General features: G+C 43.9%; 1 protein-coding gene across 1 annotated transcript in view; it reads right to left on the minus strand.

The window, feature by feature from the left end:
• LOC147663099 (nebulette-like) overlaps positions 1-19,936 on the minus strand; it is a 348,425-nt gene that overhangs the window by 254,931 nt on the left and 73,558 nt on the right. Inside the window, 3 exon segments of the mRNA XM_086950681.1 lie at positions 8,599-8,712; positions 11,013-11,114; positions 11,973-12,074. Coding sequence (XP_086806807.1) covers positions 8,599-8,712; positions 11,013-11,114; positions 11,973-12,074 — 318 coding nt within the window.

The raw sequence follows: 19,936 nt of genomic DNA on the forward strand, positions 1-19,936 counted from the left end.
TGGGTGGGTTCTCAGTCTGTTCATGACCACCTTCCTCGATAGTTATCTTTTTTCCTCCTATACACCTTTCTTTGGTTCCCTTTTTGGGTGGTCCATCCAGCTACATCCCTCAATGGTTCATTGTAGCACGTATTTTTCACTGATGACTCTGTACTGTCGCAATATTGCATCTTGTTAGACCTGGCATCTTTGGTGTGATTTCGCTTGTCTTTTTTCCTCTCCCCTCCTGTATTTTTGACGCTGAGCTGGATTTCGTTTTTGCTGGTTAAGATGCTTTAGGCACTTTGCCACTGCTGATCAGTCTCAAAGTGCAAGTGCTCCCTAGGTAGATTGTTATTGTGATTGGTTATCCACGATTGGCATATTTGTTTTACCAGGAAGCCCCTAGTAAAGAGCACCAAGTGTGCCAGGGTTGGTTATTCAAATGCTACTAGTGGGCCTGCAGCACTGATTGTGCCACCCACATGAGTAGCCCTAAAGTGGTGTCTCAGGCCTGCCACAGCAGTCTGTGGACTGCCATGTCAACCTGACCAGTGTCCCCACTGACCAGGCCTAACCCTTCCATTTCTGTACACATTGGACACCCCTATGGAAGGCCCAAGGTATCCCCCTGGGCAGGGTGCAGTGTATGTGAAAGGTAGAGCATGTACCAGTGTGGGTGGCATGCTCTGGTAGTGAATTACAGCCATTTTCGTTTTTCACTATTGAAGTTGAAGTTGAAACGTTTTATAAAGCGCTCTGACTCCAGGCGGTTTCTTGGCGCTGTGGGCTGACAAGACGGGGGGGAGGTCACCAAAAGAGTTACTGCAGTGGGTAGGCTTGGGTAAAGAGATGGGTTTTTAAAGCTTTGCAGAAATCCAGATAGGCAGTAATGGACCTGATAGAGAGAGGAAGAGCGTTCCAGAAGCGGGGGCCAAGGGTAGAAAACCTCTTGCCGCCTAATTTGTTCCTCCGGAAGCGAGGAACATTCAGGAGGTCTAGAGAAGAGGAGCGAAGGCTACTCTGAAAGGCTATCTTGCCTATAGGCTATAATGGGGAATGCTGCGTATAGTGGTTACCTGCATATCTCCCCATAGGAGCAAGATGGGAAATAAAAGTCTGGTATCCCTGAACTCGGAATTTAATAACACATCTTTTAGGAAAGATGGTTTTTAAATCCTATGTTTGGAAACAGCACTTTTAGAAAGTGACTGTTTTCTTGTCTGACCTTTCTGTGTGCCTTGGCCTGTTTGTGAATTGACTGTCTGGTTTGTGAATGGCAGGGGCTGGTGGCTCCCAGAGGCTGAGTGGGCCATCCCTGGGCTGAATAGCTCTATCTGCATCTAGAGTGGAGGGAGGGGATAGCACCTGGGCCTGAATAGGGCTGTGCCTGCCTTCCACAATGCTGGCTCCACCTCCTGCTGGATGGCTGACGACCCTGCTCCTCTCTCTGAAAGGAAAGGAGAAGCCAGGAAAACAAAGTGCTCAAGGAACACCCAGAACTGGTTCAGACCGGGCTCAGAGCCGTCCTGCACAAAGGGAACAAATACTTTTTGGGGTATATATACAGGACCCCAGACTACAGAAAATTAGATCATCCTGGAATCAAGAAGGAACCTCTGCCAAGGAGAAAGCTGGAAGACTGTCCTGCAGTGTGTTTGTGGGCTGACCTGCAGTTGCTTTGCTGCCAAGGAGAGGGGGGGGGATTTTTTGGTACGTAGTCCCCTTGCTTGAAGAGATCTCCAAGGGCCTGAAGAGAGCTGGCCTCCTGTTAAGAAGTCCCAGAACAATACAACTTCACACCCCGCTTCCCCCCTGAACTCTGCTCAGAGAGTTCTGCCCTTCCTAGAGTGCTGAATCCAACTGAGGGGCATCTAGAAGCTGTGGCCTGGTGTTTGGGAAGCTGGACAAGGCGGAACAAAGACAATCTGCAATTTTCACGCATTGCTCGCTTGCGGAGCGCATCCCCGACAGTGCTAGGAAATTCCCGCTGCAGCGAGGATCGAGATCATCGCAGCGCCTGTCATCACTGGGTGAGATTGCTGCACCGCTTGCTTGCGGACCGCATCACGTCGCTGCGAACATCGCCGGATAGCCATCGCATCGAGGGGCCACGGGAGGAGAAGATCGACGCTGCGCCGCGCATCGACGCCGCCCCTGAGATCGTCGCCATCCCAAAGATCATCGCATCGTGCTTTTGCGAGACGCTTCCTACGGAACCTGCGCATCGGAATCCATACAAGGTATTCCATCCCTCCCCATACAGACCGGATTCGCTGCAACACGCCCACTGCGTCCAGGGGAGCTGTCACATCGCCTCCTCAGGGTCTCAGGAGTGACCCATTGCTTGTTTTTCAACGCTGCATCTTCATTTTGGAACTTTGTCGCATCTACAGGTACTTTGGGGTAAACGTGACGCAATTTTGGATTATTTTAACGCAAACCCTAGAACTCTTTTTTGAAATCATATTCTTGAACTGTGCATGTTGGATTTTTCTTGTTTTGGCCTTGTGTAGTTTACAAAATGATACTTTATTTTTCTAAACTGGTGTGAAGTCCATTTGTGGTGTTTTCACTGTGTTACTGTGAGTATTGGTACAAATACTTTACACATTGCCTTTGATAAACCTGTCTGCTTGTGCCAAGCTACCAAGGGGTAGAGTAGGGGTTATCTAACGAGTGTATCCCCTTACCCTGACTAGAAGCAAAGGTCCCTATTTGGTCACTGGTACCTGCCTCTGCCAACTAGAGACCCCAGAATTAACACAAGACAAGCCCTCCTATCACTCACAAACCAGACATGCAATACACAACCTAGCAGAGGCAGGCTGGATGGTTAAGTAAGAAAATACCTACTTTTCAAAAGTGGTATTTTACAACACAGAATGTAAAAATCACCTTCACTAAAAGATGTATTTGAACATTCTGAGTTCATACATACTCAATTTTTTTTTCTACCATGTTCCCTGGGTCAGTTAGGATTATAAAATGTTATAATCAAACTGCCCATTCTGGCCTATGGGGACTGGCATTAGATAATATTAAGAAAAAACTAACACAGCTGAAGGAACTCTGAGCTAGCTTTTAAAGGTTTTATAAAAAGTTATGTAAAGGCACTCAGGCTGTGAATATGTGGGACCTAAGTAAATGATTGGACACCATACAGCTCCCTTGATTATTGGAAATTCAATCTGAGGAATTAGTGCAGGAAATATCGGAAACCGAGATACTTGAGGCTGTTAGGAAAATCCAGAAGGAGAAGGCTGTGGGACCAGATGGCATCCTGGCTGAATAATATAACATAACATAACATAACATAACATAACATGTGTATTTGTAAAGCGCACGTTCACCCAGATGCCTCTTGGCGCTGAAAACAGATGTTCATTGTTACCCAACTCAATGGTACTCTGAATTGTATATGTGTGTTATAAAAAAGATTTGCCCCATACTTAAATCAATATTCAATGATATACTAATGAGGCTGCAGGGAGCCCGTGTATACTGAGGGGAAGCTACCATTTTGGACATTTTAAGACCACATAAAACCTTAAATTTTGTGATTCCTATTGCCCAATCTCCTTGCTAAATGCAGATTATAAGATCTTTGAGAGTATCTTGACAGTTACGTAGGGGAAATTGATAGCTGGGAATGATCACCAGGAGCAGAAGGGCTTCCTTCAAGGTAAGTAAATGAAATAGCTAGCCCAGATGCTAAGAGATTCCATTGGTCTGGCAACTGAACATAAAGCACCACTGGTGATATTACGTTTTGAAGTAGCTAAGGCCTTTGAACAGGTGAGTGACTAGACCCTGGTCTGTCTGGGACATGGCCGCAAAGAATATCTGATCTTTAGCTGTAACCAAATGTGTTTTTTAAAAATGTCGCTAAGTCCTTATAATGTTCTGAGCTCTGTCTCTGTATGTTACTTGGTCTTCTGCCGCAAAGGGAAAGCTACTAAACAGTAATCTAAATAATGTAGGATTAATATAATTTCCAAAAGCCTTTGTGAAGATGCTAAGTGAAGATTGGAGGTCAAAAGGCAGCACACTCAATTGGAAATTGAGCTGCCCCAGAATGAACCTCAGATACTTTTGGAGCACTGGATGGAAATAGGTTATGGAAGTAGGTATTCTGTAGTTCTATTGTTGCTAAGAAGTCCCCTTCTAACACTAGAAGAATACCTTGCTGCAGAGTCACATTCCGGAATTGTATGTCATTGATACTGGAATTAACACCTCTGAGATCAGCTACCTGTTTGTGTTCCCATGATGGATTCTTGATAAGAAAGAGCATGTAATACACTCCCTCTCATCTTTCTTTGAAAGGAACTGGAATAATTGCCTTTCTGTCTAACAAGGCCTGGATTCCCAATCACAAATACTCTCTCTTTATAGGGATTAGAAGGGACAGACGTAGGGATGACTCTCGATCATGGGGGTATGCTGTCAAACTCAATGAGATAACCTTTCTTGAGAGTACCCATGACCAAACTATTCCTTGTAAACCTCCTCCAAATCCTGTAGAACTTTAACAGTGGACCTCCTACAAGTTCTGAAGTGATGGGGAGGATGATTGTCAGGAACGATGCATTGAATTTCCAGCCTGATTTGAACAGTCTTAACCGTTGGCTACCTTCTTAGGCTGAAATCTCCTCTTCCGAAATATATATGATTTGGAGTCTCTTCTAAAATAGTCTCTAGTATCTTTATTCCATCTCGTGGAAGATTTCTAATAGGAGCTTTTGTATGGCAGTGTACGCTTTCTATTCTTTTGATACATGTAAGGAGAGGGTCCCCGCAAGGGAAGCGCGTTGTGTGCTACACACACTAACAATACTTTAAACTAACAAACAAAGATACAAAAGATTCACAGGTATTGTCATTTATTTTTCAACACCAAATATCTACCACTACGGGATTACTTCACATTCAATAAACAGCCCCAAACAGGGAGAAGGGAAAGAAGGAGGGGAGGGGGTGGTGCTCAAAGGAGTCTAGAGTCAAAAAGGATAAGCACAGTCAGAAAATCATGTGATAAGTACAAATACACCAAACAAAATCATGACAGTTCAGATACACAAGCCAAAAATCAAGGCATCCATTGATAAACTGTTAGCTAATGACATTCAACGGTCACATAATAAGATTAAAGCTGTTAAGGGCATGTGCCGGAAGTCCAAGGAGAGAGCCGTCGACGTTTCGACCCCTATCTGTAGGCTACATTAAGTCCTTAGGCGGGGTCTTCATCAGGACATATACAGGAGGGTGGTGAAATGGGGCAATCCTATCATGGAGTCCAGGCCCAGCTGGGCTCTAGACGTTGGAGTTGAGTAAACCACGCAAAAAGTCGTAGTCGATCTCAGCGATATTGTTTCGCAAAAGAAACTTCACCCATTCGGCCGAATGGTGAGTTTAGTGTTGCCACCCAGTTGTCATTTGCCGTATAACGGTGTCTGGAAAGACGAGGGTCCAAATAGTGTTCATGGACTCCGAGTTAAAAGCGGGGGAGAGACCTAGTTGGGCAACCGGCCTTCTTCACAACACGTCGGCGCTTTGTGGAGGAGTCGGCAGCAAACGTCCGATACCCCGCAGTCCCAAGGATCAAACAAAACGAGAGACGGGCAGCCGCTCTGTCAGTCTCGGTAAGGGTCAGTCAGATACCCGAGAGAGAGCCGCTGTAGTCAGCGCCGGTCGGCAAAAACTCCGCAACACCTGCTAGCGGCTGCCCGTCTCTCGTTTTGTTTGATCCTTGGGACTGCGGGGTATCGGACGTTTGCTGCCGACTCCTCCACAAAGCACTGACGTGTTGTAAAGAAGGCCAGTTGCCCTACTAGGGGCTCGATTCCGATCCGGTAAAAAAAATCCCCCGTACGAATCGTATCCGGAGCCGTTTCCGTACGAATCGTAAACACACTGTACGACCCGGCGAGTACGATCCGGACCGGGTGATCAGGACGCTATTCGTACGGTCCGCGTCAGGTAAGGGCGATCCGTACGGAAAAGCGCTCAATCACATACACACCGTACGCCGCGTACCCCACATGATCGCAGGGGTACGGCGCTTACCCCGGCGATCATGTGGGGCGCGTACCCCGGCGATCATGTGGGGTACGCGCCGTACACCCAGCGTACATGGGGTGGGCACCGTACACCCAGCGTACATGGGGTACGGTGCGTACCCCATGTACGCTGGGTGTACGGCGCGTACCCCACCTGATCGCAGGGGTACGGCGCGTACCCCGGTGATCATGTGGTGTACGCGGCGTCCCCGGGGGTGGCGTTCTGTACTTGTTTCGGTGCGAACTATGCGTTTACGGCTGTTTCCAGCTCCCGTAAAAAAAAGGCTCGTACGTTGCGTACCCGACACGAATCGTACTTGCTGGGTCGTAAAAACCAGCCGCGACCCGTAGGGATGTCACGTACAGCGGCTTCCGAGTGAGACTCGTTCGGATATTTTAGTCGTACAGAGTCCTGTACGACTCGTATGGTCTTTGGGTCCTGGTACGGATCGTACTTCGTCGTACGTACGGGGACGTGTACGGGTACGATTCGTACGGGGAAAATTGCTCCGTACGACGATTCGGAGCGCATTTTACCGGATCGGAATCGAGCCCAAAGTCTCACCCCCATTTTTAACTCGGAGTCCATGAACACTATTTGGACCCTCGTCCTTCCAGACACCGTTATACGGCAAATGACAACTGGGTGGCAACACTAAACTCACCATTCGGCCGAATGGGTGAAGTTTCTTTTGCGAAACAGTATCACTGAGATCGACTACGACTTTTTGCGTGGTTTACTCAACTCCAACGTCTAGAGCCCAGCTGGGCCTGGACTCCATGATAGGATTGCCCCATTTCACCTCCCTCCTGTATATGTCCTGATGAAGACCCCGCCTAAGGACTTAACGTAGCCTACAGATAGGGGTCGAAATGTCGACGGCTCTCTCCTTGGACTTCTGGCGCATGCCCTTAACAGCTTTAATCTTATTATGTGACCGTTGAATGTCATTAGCTAACAGTTTATCAATGGATGCCTTGATTTTTGGCTTGTGTATCTGAACTGTCATGATTTTGTTTGGAGTATTTGAACTTATCACATGATTTTCTGACTGTGCTTATTCTTTTTGACTTTACACTTCTTTGAGCACCACCCCCTCCCCTCCTTCTTTCCCTTCTCCCTGTTTGGGGCTATTTATTAAATGTGAAGTAATCCCGTAGTGGTAGATATTTGGTGTTGAAAAATAAATGACAATACCTGTGAATCTTTTGTATCTTTGTTTGTTAGTTTAAAGTATTGTTAGTGTGTGTAGCACACAACACGCTTCCCTTGCGGGGACCCTCTCATTACATGTACCATATACCGCCCAGGTCCCCGCGACTGCATGGGTTCAACCCCCTTTACTGTAACGTTCTATTCTTTTGAGACTTGCCATTCATAACTTCCAGCTTCCAATTTCCCTAAAGAAGTTCTTTCCTTCAAAGGGTATCTAAGAAAGGTTTGCAACAAACTGAAATAGATGCTCTGAAGGCCAAAGCTGTAGCTCAAATGATATCAGAAGAGACATCTCTTAAAAAATGTGCTTCTTGTTCTGTTTGCATAATGATGTTCGAATACTCTGTTCCCTCCTGAATAGCCATAGAAAGTTGTTTTTGCCTGTATTAATTACTCTAGCCCACCCTGTAAGTATCAGTCCAACTTCAAAGCAGGAGCTTGTGTCAACTAAAAATAGGGCTTTGTTGAATGTAGAAGGTTTTTCTAGGAGGTTCTATGCTGTTTATTATGTAATTAATATAGGCAAACGCAGCATTCAGAGTAATGTGATTACTAGTAAGTAATTGAAGCTAAAGGGAGAAAGAAGGGGGTGTTCAGCAAGCACAGCAGAGACATTTGTGACAGAATGGGGTAGAATAAATCGGCAGTAGGAAGGGATAAATAATGCTTTTTGAGTGCCACTAAAGCTATTCTATTGCCATTCCTGACAAAACTGAAGAATTGGTGGCTTAAGTCGCTGTGTTTCGGACTGGGAAAGATGGTCACCTGACCTGTTATCCTGTCTGCCTGGATACATCTCTGGTAATAAACGGTCTGCTGAATAAGTCTTCTCTAAGGAGTGTATATTAGAAAGTTGTGCAGGAGTTTGTGTTAATGTTGCGACTGCATTCTATACTATATTAACTTGAATAAAGAGTCTCGTTGCACAGTTGCACACATTGAATATTTCACAATTTTCTTGAAGCTGTATTTATCATTTTACTCACTTTTTTGATAATTTCTATTTGTTGTCAATTTTGATTCTTGATCATTCATCATTTAATAAGCATTTTGGATAGCAACAATTTTTTTAACTATGCTTGGTTTGGTTTGTATTTATTTGTTTCTTGGTTTGTTCTTTGGTCATGCTGGTACATATAACCTCCAAGTTTTGTCTTGTCACTCAGGCTAATCGATTAACGGTGAGCAAAGTATACCACAATTGAAAACTGTTTACACCAGTGGGCTGGATTGTTTGTCAAGACCCAACAGGACTGTTCCTCGTAATATCTTATAGGCATCTGATTTATGGGATACATATTGTAATGTTGCTATTACTTTCAAATATAAAGCTTTACTTACATCACTCGCCAATGCCGATGCTATCTGGGCCTGCTTAAAGGAGACACTTTCCATAGGGTTATACTGTGATTTTCTTCCCTTTTTTTCCATATCAAACTCTTCTTTATATTTGACCTGCCATGAAAACGAAGTAGAATTTCTTAGAGTATTATAATATATATCCTAAAAGATATGTTTGTTTCAGCAAAGATAAGAAAAAGGCCTACAATTTTCGAATTTTTTGTGGACAAAATCCACTCATAATTTTTTGTCACTCTAGTAATAAAACGCCATTCAAGTTGAGATTTAGCGATTGAAGGTTCTGTGCTGTCCAAAGAGGTAGACAAGCTTATTTAATTTATGGAGCGTAACATGGAAATTTTGTGGCACAACTTCAGGCAGCGTTACTTTCATCTATTTCCACTAGAAACAAAATACATGGTAAAACTTTCAAATTATGCAAATTATAAGGCAAATGTGGCAAACCTGTACTTATGAAGTAAAAGCTGCAACCACTGAACTCATCATGCCACTGATATCTCACCATTGCCCATTGTCTTATTAAAAATGTATACAAAATAGGCAAACAAACAATAAACATTCTAATTCCAATTATTGGCTATTGTTAGCTGCACATGGAAGCTAACTACCCCAAAACAAAACATGTAAATGAGGGGTTGGGCCCTGTGTCCAGCCCCACCCTGTGCATGGTAAGCATGGCCAAAGACTGTGCGAGGCATGCAGGGGGTGGCTGCCCACGGATGTATGACGTTACAACGCATGCTTTTACCACGCATGCCTTTACAACGCAGTTTTTACAACGCATGCCTTTACAACGCATAGTGCTTTTGGGCGCTGGATAGTGAATAATTTAATTTACTATTCCAACTCCAGTCCCCGTGGATAGTAGGGAAGGTGTTGGATAGTAAATTAAACCTATTCCCTATCCTAGAGCCCCCCCCAGCGCAATGCGTTGTAATGGTTTGCGTTGTAAAGGTTGCGATGTAAAGGCACTGCGTGGTAAAAGTTGCGTTGTAAAGGATGTTTCCCCTGCCCACAGGGGGTTTGGCATGGTAATAAGATTTTACCTTATATTAAAAAAAAGCAGATATTCAGTGAAAGAAACTAAGGTTAAATTGCTGTGATAATGCGATGTAACATTTTAAATTCAAACAACCACTGATATTCTCCAGATATAATTTATTGAGCTAACTAGAACTTGTGCCTCACCCATGCTCGGCTTAAGGCCTCCCAAATTTGACCACTCATAACATGTTCAATGATATAATTGATGACATCATTGATAACATCACAAATGATATTATTGATGACAACAACTGGGCATGCTTTTATGCTTAAAGCCTGCAATTTTTAGAATCACCAGCTTCTAAACCACCAATCAAAATGTCTTGGTCTTACCACAAATCTCATAAACCAGATTTCAGTAGAAACTGAATTTTTCATCTGAATAAGGATTTGGATGTACAGGTTTATAGTTAAATATCCTCTGCTTCATTTACACATATGATACAATCACTTCAACTTACTGAATGGCCAGTCACAGGGCTGGAATTGAAAACATTTACAACGGCAACCCATAAAATGGGGGTCAAGGTGTTGCAGAGGAAAGGGGGTAGAGTCACAAGGGGTGGAGCTTGAAAAGCAGAGTCTGACAGTCAAAATATGCATTTTTTTTAAATTACTGCAAAGAAATTGGCAACAACGACAAATGTGACAATAAATCTGATCTAAAATAAAAATAGTAGGTGTCATTTAAATCTTATGTGTGTAACTTCTCATACACACAGATGCATCTGGCATTCTTCAGTGAATGAACATCTCTGAAACGGGGCTGGGGGGGATTAGAAAAGTGAAAAATCTCTCTCCAAGTCATACTTTTGCTAAAATACTTGTGGAGTAAAAATGTGGGGGCTTTGTTTCCTTTCATTGTATTAATGTCTGGGTGTTATGCTTGAAAGGGCTCCCAGCCAGGAAGACTCTTAAAAAAAAAAGAAGGGCTGATGACCCTTCAATTCAAACCTTTGTTTTGGACCTCGATAGAAGTGGAAAGAAGAAAGCCCCCTGGCTGCCTGTGGATTGCTGCTCCGAATGAACAAAAAGCAGACAACATGTTGGCGCTACTAAATGTGTCCTGATGTCTGAAAATTACACCCAGACAAATTCAGCATATTTCCCTGGTTCAGCCAGATCCCAGATCAGCTCAGACATCGCTTCCGTAACCGAGATGTGGCTGGATCCCCCTATTTTCCAGCACTCGCCATGAAGTGGCCAATTGGAAATTTAACTTAATACCTTCACCTTTTAATGAAAGTAGATAAGCAATGCACTCAAGCACAAAAGAAGAATAGTCATTACTGTTTTCATTGGAAAGCGATACCTAAATACTGTGCTTGTTGTCCACGATACAATCTTACCTGGCTGGAGAGCTTGGAAGCTTCCATCGCATGTTCAAAATCAGGCCTGCCAAGAACAGCTGTCTCCTTGTTTAGGTCTCTCCTTCCTTTTTTATACTCAACCTGAAAGAAAGACTCCTGTGAATGGAACTTTTACAATTTGAAATTGCTGAAAGAAACCCAAAGTGAGTAGTGACCGGCAGGTTTAGAGGTAGTTGTTGGGGAACAGACACTATTGCAAGTGCCTCTTTTACAACTAAATTGAGAGCATCATGTTTTATTTTAGTAAGATGTGGCCTAGTTGCTAGAGCTACCAACACTGGAACCTGGTATTTCACTTTAATGCGCTTGTGCAATTGGTGCACATTTTTTTTTGGAGTTACCAAGGGCCAGATGTAGGTCGCCCAATACCGGTCGGTAACTGCCGAAATTACCGAATTTCGTCCGTTACCGGACGGTATCCAGGCCCATAGAAATGAATGGCAATTGCCGAATTGGCTAATCTGATTCGGTAATTACCGAAACTTACTGATTCGGTACATTTTAAAGAAAAATTACCTACATCCCATTTACCTATTCTTAAATACCGAATCGGTATGAATCGGGATTTAAGAATAGGTAAATTGAGATTACCTACATCTGGACCCTAAAGGCTTAATTTACCAGGTGCAAATAAGTTGCCATGTTTTAGCGCTAGACCTCATGTGATGAGAAGTTGGAGAGCATCCTCTCATGCCCAGATGCCAAAAATGGCAGTAAATTAAAATAAAGTAAGGGGCAGCACACGTAAAAGGATACTCCTACAATTGTCTACTACAAACAACTCTATAATCGGCCTTAAATGATAGACTAACATTTCGTATAACATTTCGTAGAACCAAATGTTACTGCTAAGTCTCAGACATAACTCCACATGGTCAGAAAATCATATACAAAAACCTGTAGCTTATGAGGAAATGATAAAGATGAAAGAGTGCATACATCACTTATAATCTTTGTTGACTGTGTTGCAAAGTTTATGTCGGTTCTATTAAGTACATCCGTGTATCTGTGCATTTCATGTGCATCCTTTCTATATGAAGCCTGCAAAAAAACACAATACCAAGTCAGTGAAAAATATTCACATATTGCATTTGCTATTACTTAATGATGTTCTGGTAATGAAGACACGAACAGCTAAAAAGCTGCAGACAAATAGTTAAGACATTTCAACTTTAGAAAAATACAGAGCACTCATGAGAAGCTTTTGATTTGAAACACTGCAGTCAATATTGTCTGACGAGAAACACTATTGTTAGCAAGCATTTTCTACCTACATAAAATTCCCACAGTCCTCCTTGACAAACATAAAACATACAAATAGCTTATGTCATACATAGTAATGTCTACGAAGTAGAACATGAACAATGAATTTGTTTGCCAAAAACAATGAAGGGGATATTACAGCATCTGAAAATGAAAACACATATTTCAAAGAGGAAACGTTTAAGAAACATTGCCCTAAATGCTAAACAAAGATTGTATCCGTGTATTTTAATATAAATAGATTAGAAAGGAAGCCAAGTCCCTTTCCATTTCCTGTGTCACTCTCTTTACACATGACTTATGTCTTCAACACACAAAGTGAATTATCATAAAATAAATGGTCGTTTTAGCTGTATGGCTTCTATATTTGTAAATGTGTGTCAACGATGCAAACATTCTGCAATTAAACTTATGTACTGGATTTTGGTCCATTACTTCGTAGATAGTGTGTAAATAAGAGATAATGTTTTTAGGACCAGATTGACAAACATTTTGAACTGATTTTGCGTCATAAAAGTGACAGGCCTGCTCAAAATATTTTTGGGGGATTAACTTGGGAAGCTGCCTGAAAGTGATGCTTTGCATTACACTGCTTAAAGGGGCATTCCAGGTACAGAAGCGGACCCGTGGAGGGAGTGCTGGGGGCGGTGGGAGGGGCAGGGGAGGAGCAGGGTGGGGGGCAGTAAACTATGGCAGTAAACTATGGAATTTCGTTGCGCGAGCTGCATCACATTTGGCAATGCAGCACGTGCAATGAAATTCGTTTTATTTATTTATGTGTTTACTTACCTCCGTTCAGCCGTATTCTGTAGTTTACTACCCCTCACCCTTCTCCTCCCCCGCCCGCCCCACGGCTCTACAGCTCTCCAGCTCTACCTCCACGGGCCGCTACTGTCCAGGGGTGAAACGTGTGTTCATGTACAGCACACGCCCAAAGAGGAAGATGTTTTAAGTCTATGAATAGTATTTTATTCCATCATGTGATCCTTCCAGTTCAAAACCTATACCAGTCAAGATACAGACACATTTCCACTGTGGCTCAAAGGCTGCCTAATTCTGTACCAGCACTTAGCCGACATTGTTCTTTCCTGCTCTCTCCCTGTCATGCAACCCAGCACAGCAACTTAAGGGATATATGTTGCATTGTTTGACAGTTATGTATATTTGGGCCAACATGTGCTTTATGAAAAATGTGCTACTTGCACTCGTTGGCCAATAATGAGGGGCAGGTGTTATATTCAGATCAAATCATACATTGCAAGGACATAATCTTCTTTGGGCCCGAGTGTTGTCATCAGCTCGGGGACCAGCTGAATCTGATAGCTGGCTCTGGACCCATTCTCTCGGAGTTTCCATCTCTCTCTGATTCCGCATCTCAGGATTTCCTGATTAAGCTTAAGTAGGAGTCACCTTTAGACCCTTGTCCTGCAAAATTTTTGGCCAGGATGGCGGAGGTTATGAATCCGCTGGTTAATCCCCTGCTCAATCTGTCGCTGGCCAGTGGTGTGGTTCCCGCTGCTTGGAAGCAGGTGATGGTTGTCCCACTACTTAAAAAGTCGTGTCTGGACCCCGAGCTACATGCCAATTATAGGCCGATTTCCCTCCTGCCTGCTTTCGCAAAGATAGTAGAGAAGCATGTGCACATTGTGCTCTCTACTTTCCTTGAAACCCACAGTTTGCTGCACTCCGCCCAGTCTGGCTTCCGAACCAACTTAAGCACCAAAACGGCGCTATTCGAAGTCAATGAGGCTATCAAGGAAGTGCTGGATGCAGGAGGAAGAGCCATGTTGGTAATGCTCGACCTGTCGGTGGCCTTCGGCACCGTCCCTCATGAGGGTCTCCTCTGCAGGCTCCATGAGATCGGTCTGAGAGGGACGGTGTTGAGCTGGTTTGGATCTTATTTGTCTGGTCGCCGGCAGGTGGTCTGGGCCTCTCCGTACTCGGCCGAAGTACCGCCTTCGGAGGTCGGAGTCCCGCAGGGCTCGGTGCTGAGCCCGACTCTCTTTAATATCTTTATGACCCCCTTTGGCGGTGCTGGCGGAGTCTTTTGGGGCTCAGATCGTGTCATACGCCGATGACACCCAGCTCCTTTTCACTTGTGGGAAGGGGGCTGAGTTTGACGGAGAGAGCATCTGAGGGTGTCTTGGGGCTGTTTTCAAATGGTTTCAGCGAAACAGCCTCAAGTGTAACCCAGATAAATCTGAGGTGCTCTTCTTCGGGTGTCAGTCTGACCCGAGCTGGCAGGAGTGGAGGCCGGTGAATATGTTCCCTCCCGCGTCATCTTCTTTGATTGCCAAGAACTTAGGGGTCAAGATTGACAATGGCTTGATGCTAAAGTCCCAGATCCTTGGACTGGCCGGCGTCTGTTTTGGCCTCCTTAAGATGCTCCGCAAGTTCCTTCCCCTGCTCCCGCTGGCGCATAGGAAGATCACGGTCCAGGCCCTTATTGGTTCAAGGCTGGACTATTCGAACGTCTTATATTTGGGTTTGCCCGAATACCTTCTTCAAAGACTACAGGGGGTCCAGAACTCGGTGGCACGTGCCATTTTTGGCCTACATCGCCGAGCGAGAGCTTCGGACCTTTTACATTCTTTACATTGGCTGCCTATTCGGAAGCGGATTGTTTTTAAAGCACTTACGCTGGCGCATAAGGCATTCCATGCCGTGGGAGCTGAATATATCCGGAAACGGCTGGCCTTCTATAAACCAGCTAGAGCCTTAAGATCTGAATCTCTCTTTCTTGCCGTTGACCCTGCTGTCAGGAAAGCAAGGGTGGGGGGGCGTTCCTTTAAACGCTTGGCGCCCCAGCTTTGGAATGCCCTTCCTTTGCCGCTCCGCAGTACATCTAATTTGCTGGCCTTCAGAAAGGGTCTGAAGACGTGGCTCTTTGGTCAGTAACTTGCTTGCTTTCTCTCTCCTTTGTGCTTGCCCTCTGCAGTCTGTTGTGGGTTAGAAAGCGCCGGGACACTCTTCGGAGTAGCCGAGCACTATAAAAGACATCCATAACATTAACATAACTTAAAAGTGCATTTTGAGCTGCTTTCAAAGTGTTGCTGGTACCTCTTTTTATCTTCTGCAGCTCCTCATCCCTAAGACTGGAGCCCAGACTATAGTCCACTACTGGCAATGACAAGTCACTATACATGAACTTTCAATGGGCAGTGAATAGTCCAAGTGCCAGTGATAATGTAGATGTAGAAGAAATAGCCTCGTCCAGACAATCTAGAACTTTGCAAATACGAGGACTTTCAAATGAGCTTGCCCATACATCTGGCTCTATATTTCTGTTTCACCTTTATCATCACATAATCAGCAGCTACCAGTAGACATCAGGGCTCGGAAACGAATAGAGGAACGCTAGAAATCAATAACTCTCATCATTATAATTCTCACTGAGATTTGTCGGGCGAGTTCCATTAAAAGGCATGGGGGATTATTGAAAAGTGCTAGTTTCTTTTTGTATGGAAAGGTGAAGTGTTTAAAAAAACAGCTGGAAACATGGCAAGTTCTACTTTCCTAGATTTATCGTAATTACTGTCATGGAACTGGCACTACTCGAACAAAGGGTAGTAATGACAATGCTACCATCTACCATGAAATTAGTCTTTTTGTCAGATATTATTAGGGACCCTTTTGGCACACGGCTAAACCCTTTATTGTGCAACATGAATAAAGCCTCTGCCCATTATTGAAGTTGATATTCTTTGACTGAAACTGCAGTATACGTTTCATAGCAACAAAGCAAGCTGCTTTGGTAGAAAACAGTTGCAAAACACGTTTGCTATAAACAGTTGATGCACTGATCCGATAATGTAAAGCCAGGGGTGTAACACAGGCCCCGCAGCCCCTGCGGTGCGGGGGGGGCCCGAAGCTCCAAGGGGCCCCCTCGGCACTGCAACCTCGCTGGAGAGCTCCAGATTGAGCCCGGAGGGGGCCCCTCTACGTACCATGCAGGGAGGTCCCCTCACTTTTCGTTACACCAGTGTGTAAAGCTACCTTTTTACACTCATGCTGGGGGCAAAGGACATGCTTCACAAATCCATTTGTAGTTGTAAATCTATGTTATAGGTGCAAATGGCTTGACTCGTTCAGGTATTCACAAAAGACTGCCTTGTGGTGATCTAACCTTTTAGTCAGCAGAAAGGTCTCCTATTCTTCTTTAATATTCTGTGGGAGTAAATCCAATGCAACCGGTGGGGGTGTTGGAATGTGTTAGAAATTACGTTGTTGGTTGACTGGGGTGTGAGCCCTGGCCAAGCAATAGCCACAGTGCCTAGCAGTGTGATCTATAAAAAACCTCTAAATCAACCTGTGCTTTACCCTGGGTAGCTTGGCACAGAAAGCAGTCAAGCTTAACTTAGCAGCAAAGTGTAAAGTATTCATGCAACACACAAACAGTAATAAAGTGAAACACTAGAAAAATTCCAAACCAATTTAGAAAAATAGTGTACATTTTAATAAATTATTTTACACCAATACGTCACATATCCAATCAATAGAAACAGAGCTATGAATTTTTAAAGATTTTAGTAAAAATTGTGCAAAAAAAACACAAAGCGTCAAAAATGGATATCTGCTTGCACTGGCCAGGTCAAAGTCACAAGTTCACGCTGACTGCGATGGCGTGCAAGTTGGTGACAGTCACCAGTTTAGGGCTGCTGAAGATTTACCTTCTCAGATCTATGCTATGAGTCCTGTTCGCAGTGGAGGGGGCTCAGGGAGAACATCGCAGGAGTTTACCAGCTTAGCGTGAGGAGCGTCCCAGGAGTTGCGGATGGGCATTGCTGCAGCTTTGCATTGGTAGTCCCTGCGAGTGGTCGATGCTGTAGCGCTTTGGGTTGGGCTGCTTTAGCAGGTCGGGCTGATGGAGCTTCGAATTGAGTGGCAGTGCCAGCAGCAAGGTCTTGTGTGTGAATAGCCCTATTTGTTGTCGCAAAGAGCCCAAAAGCTTGATTATATCTCTCTGAGCCACAGCAAGGGTCCTGGACCTGAGGGGCATCAGTTGGGGAGCTTTTCATATCCCTGATGCTCATATGAAGAGGCCAGCAGACTAGCCCTTGGAGTCACTCTGGTAGCCCTGAGTTCAAGGATGAAGTTGAAGGTCCAGTTCTTCTCCAGGCCTGGAGGCATCAGGGCAGAAAGGCAGCAATTACGCCAGGTCAGCAGTCCAGCAGAGTGAAAGTCTTTTCGGCAGCATAGCAGTCTGTTACAATGAAGAAAGATCCATAGTCTGTAGGTATATTTAGGATCATAACTTTATTTCATCTTCAGATCCTTGAGATAGTGTAGAGATAGTCAAGAGACAATCAAGAGACCCCACCAGGAGCAGTCCCACTGCTCAGCCCTTCACGCCAACTGACATCTCCTTACTGTTTAAGCCACCCAACATTCCAATGACATCATCAAGGGCCCAGCAGTGCAGCAGGGGAAAGCATAGGGGGATGAACAAGACATGCTACATTACAACACATCCCCCTTTTATCAAAATCAACAAATGAATTATAAGCACACATGCAAAATAATTCACACAGAAGTAAAAGTGCAAAGATGAAAAGCACAAAGAGAATGTTAAGAAGATTAAGAAACAAAGAGCCAAATAACACAGCGATTCAGCAACAAAGAACTAGATCTTCCAACACTCCAAACACATTTAAATAAAGACAGGGTCTAGATTTTACAGACACAACAACGGAGGCAAACCATCCTCACCCCATCTCCTTCCCAAAGGAAAATACCAAAAAATTAGGGGACACACCTCCCCAAAACCTAGAAACATATTGTTAAGGGCAAATCACCACCCTATTGGGAAAACATACATCCCAAAAACACAGAAATATATAATAAAGGGCAAATTACCTCCCTATTGGGAAAACATCTCCCAAAGACACAAAAACCAGTAGTATAGGGCAAATAACCACCCTATTGGGGAAAACGCCTCCCAAAGACACAAAAACCAGCAGTATAGGGCAAATAACCACCCTATTGGGGAAAACACCTCCCAAAAACCTAGAAATACTAATGGGGAGACAGACTTATGTCTCCCACAACCAAGAAAACGGCACATAGCCTATTGAGTAACCAACTAAGTTACTCACAACCCAAATTAGAGCACAAAACTCCCAGACTCTCAAGCAAAACCTTAAATACCACACCTCATAGGAGGTAGAAACAAAATCCAAAGGGTAAAACCAGAAGCAAATGAGAGAAGCTACAAAAAGAATCAACTTCTCTTGTGTGTACCCGCAACGCACAGTCCAACACTTACCATACAACCACATACAGCATACAATAACCTAAAACATATGTAAGTAAAAACCAAATCCAAAGGTAAAAACAAGAAGCAAATGAGAGAAGCTACAAAAAGAATCAACTTCTCTTGTGCGTACCCGTCACGCACAGTCCAACACTTACCACACAACCACATACAGCATATAATAACCTTAAACATATGTACTAACACTTTCGCCTTTTTCCATACATAAAAAAAAACGTCAGGACAAAGAAAGACCTTACAACCACTTCATGCAAGAAAGAGATAAAAATTGAGAATTGTCTGCAACAACACACAACAATGCAAATAAAGAATTGCGAAACTTCCCAAACAATATTAAACTTGAGCATTTCGAAATTAAAAAACATTATCTTTCACTAGTGTAGACCACCCTGGCCCATATATAGTCTTAAACACCGGAGCTCGATTTGTGCTTCCGAGCCATTCCACAACAATAGGTAAAAAAAAAAAGAGTCAGATAACAAATGGTGATCATTGCATCAGTGAGAGATTTTTCATCCAAACTCAAATAGCGCAGAGCACTGAGTCCACTTGGAAATGCCACGATGTTCTATGTAAGGCATCGATATATACGTAAAAAGCAACAACCAATGGTGTATAAGGAACTCCTCATTCAATGACTCCATGTCATGAAATCTATCACAAGAGAAAACGCTCTGCTTCATGGACAATTCACTGAGACACTCGGAACTTACAATTAAAACGAAATCAGCGCTGAAAGATGACAGGATCCGCTAGGAAAGACTGATGGCACTTCTGATTACATGAAGTCCCGTCTTTGATCCGACTCGTGACGACGCTGATTAAACCAGTTCACACCGTCCACATTGGCTAAAATCAAAATGGCACCTCCATTAGCGTGGGGTCACGTTTACATTCACCTTTACGTGACAACGCTGGTAAATACATCTGTCACACTCTCTGCGTTCGGGGAAACATTCCTCTGCTTCACGACTGCCCCCGAGGATTCTATGACGCTTAGGATCGCCAACACTGCCAGAAGATTCTGTGACATCATCAGTCACAAACTGAGGTGGCAGGGGAAAGACGACTTCGGACATAAACGGCCAACTGTCACCTCGGAGGAAAGAAAGCGGTAAGACTTGGTTTTCTCCGGTGGCTATCAAAAATTAGATTGAAGATAAGGAAAAAACAAGACATTAGCAACTCCCAGTGGCTGAAAATAGGTACTTTCCTTCCTGAGGTTTGATTTTTCCACCGGATATAAGCAAAGTATGCAGGGTAACACGAAGGTGTGGTTGTACACGTCAATAATAATACTCAATAAGTCTAAAAGATGTTCCGATTTTCTCTAGTTTTAAACTTAGTCTTAGTTTATTTTAAAAAC

Source organism: Lissotriton vulgaris, unplaced genomic scaffold, assembly GCF_964263255.1.
Source record: "Lissotriton vulgaris unplaced genomic scaffold, aLisVul1.2 SCAFFOLD_926, whole genome shotgun sequence".
NCBI classification, from domain to species: Eukaryota; Metazoa; Chordata; class Amphibia; order Caudata; family Salamandridae; genus Lissotriton; species Lissotriton vulgaris.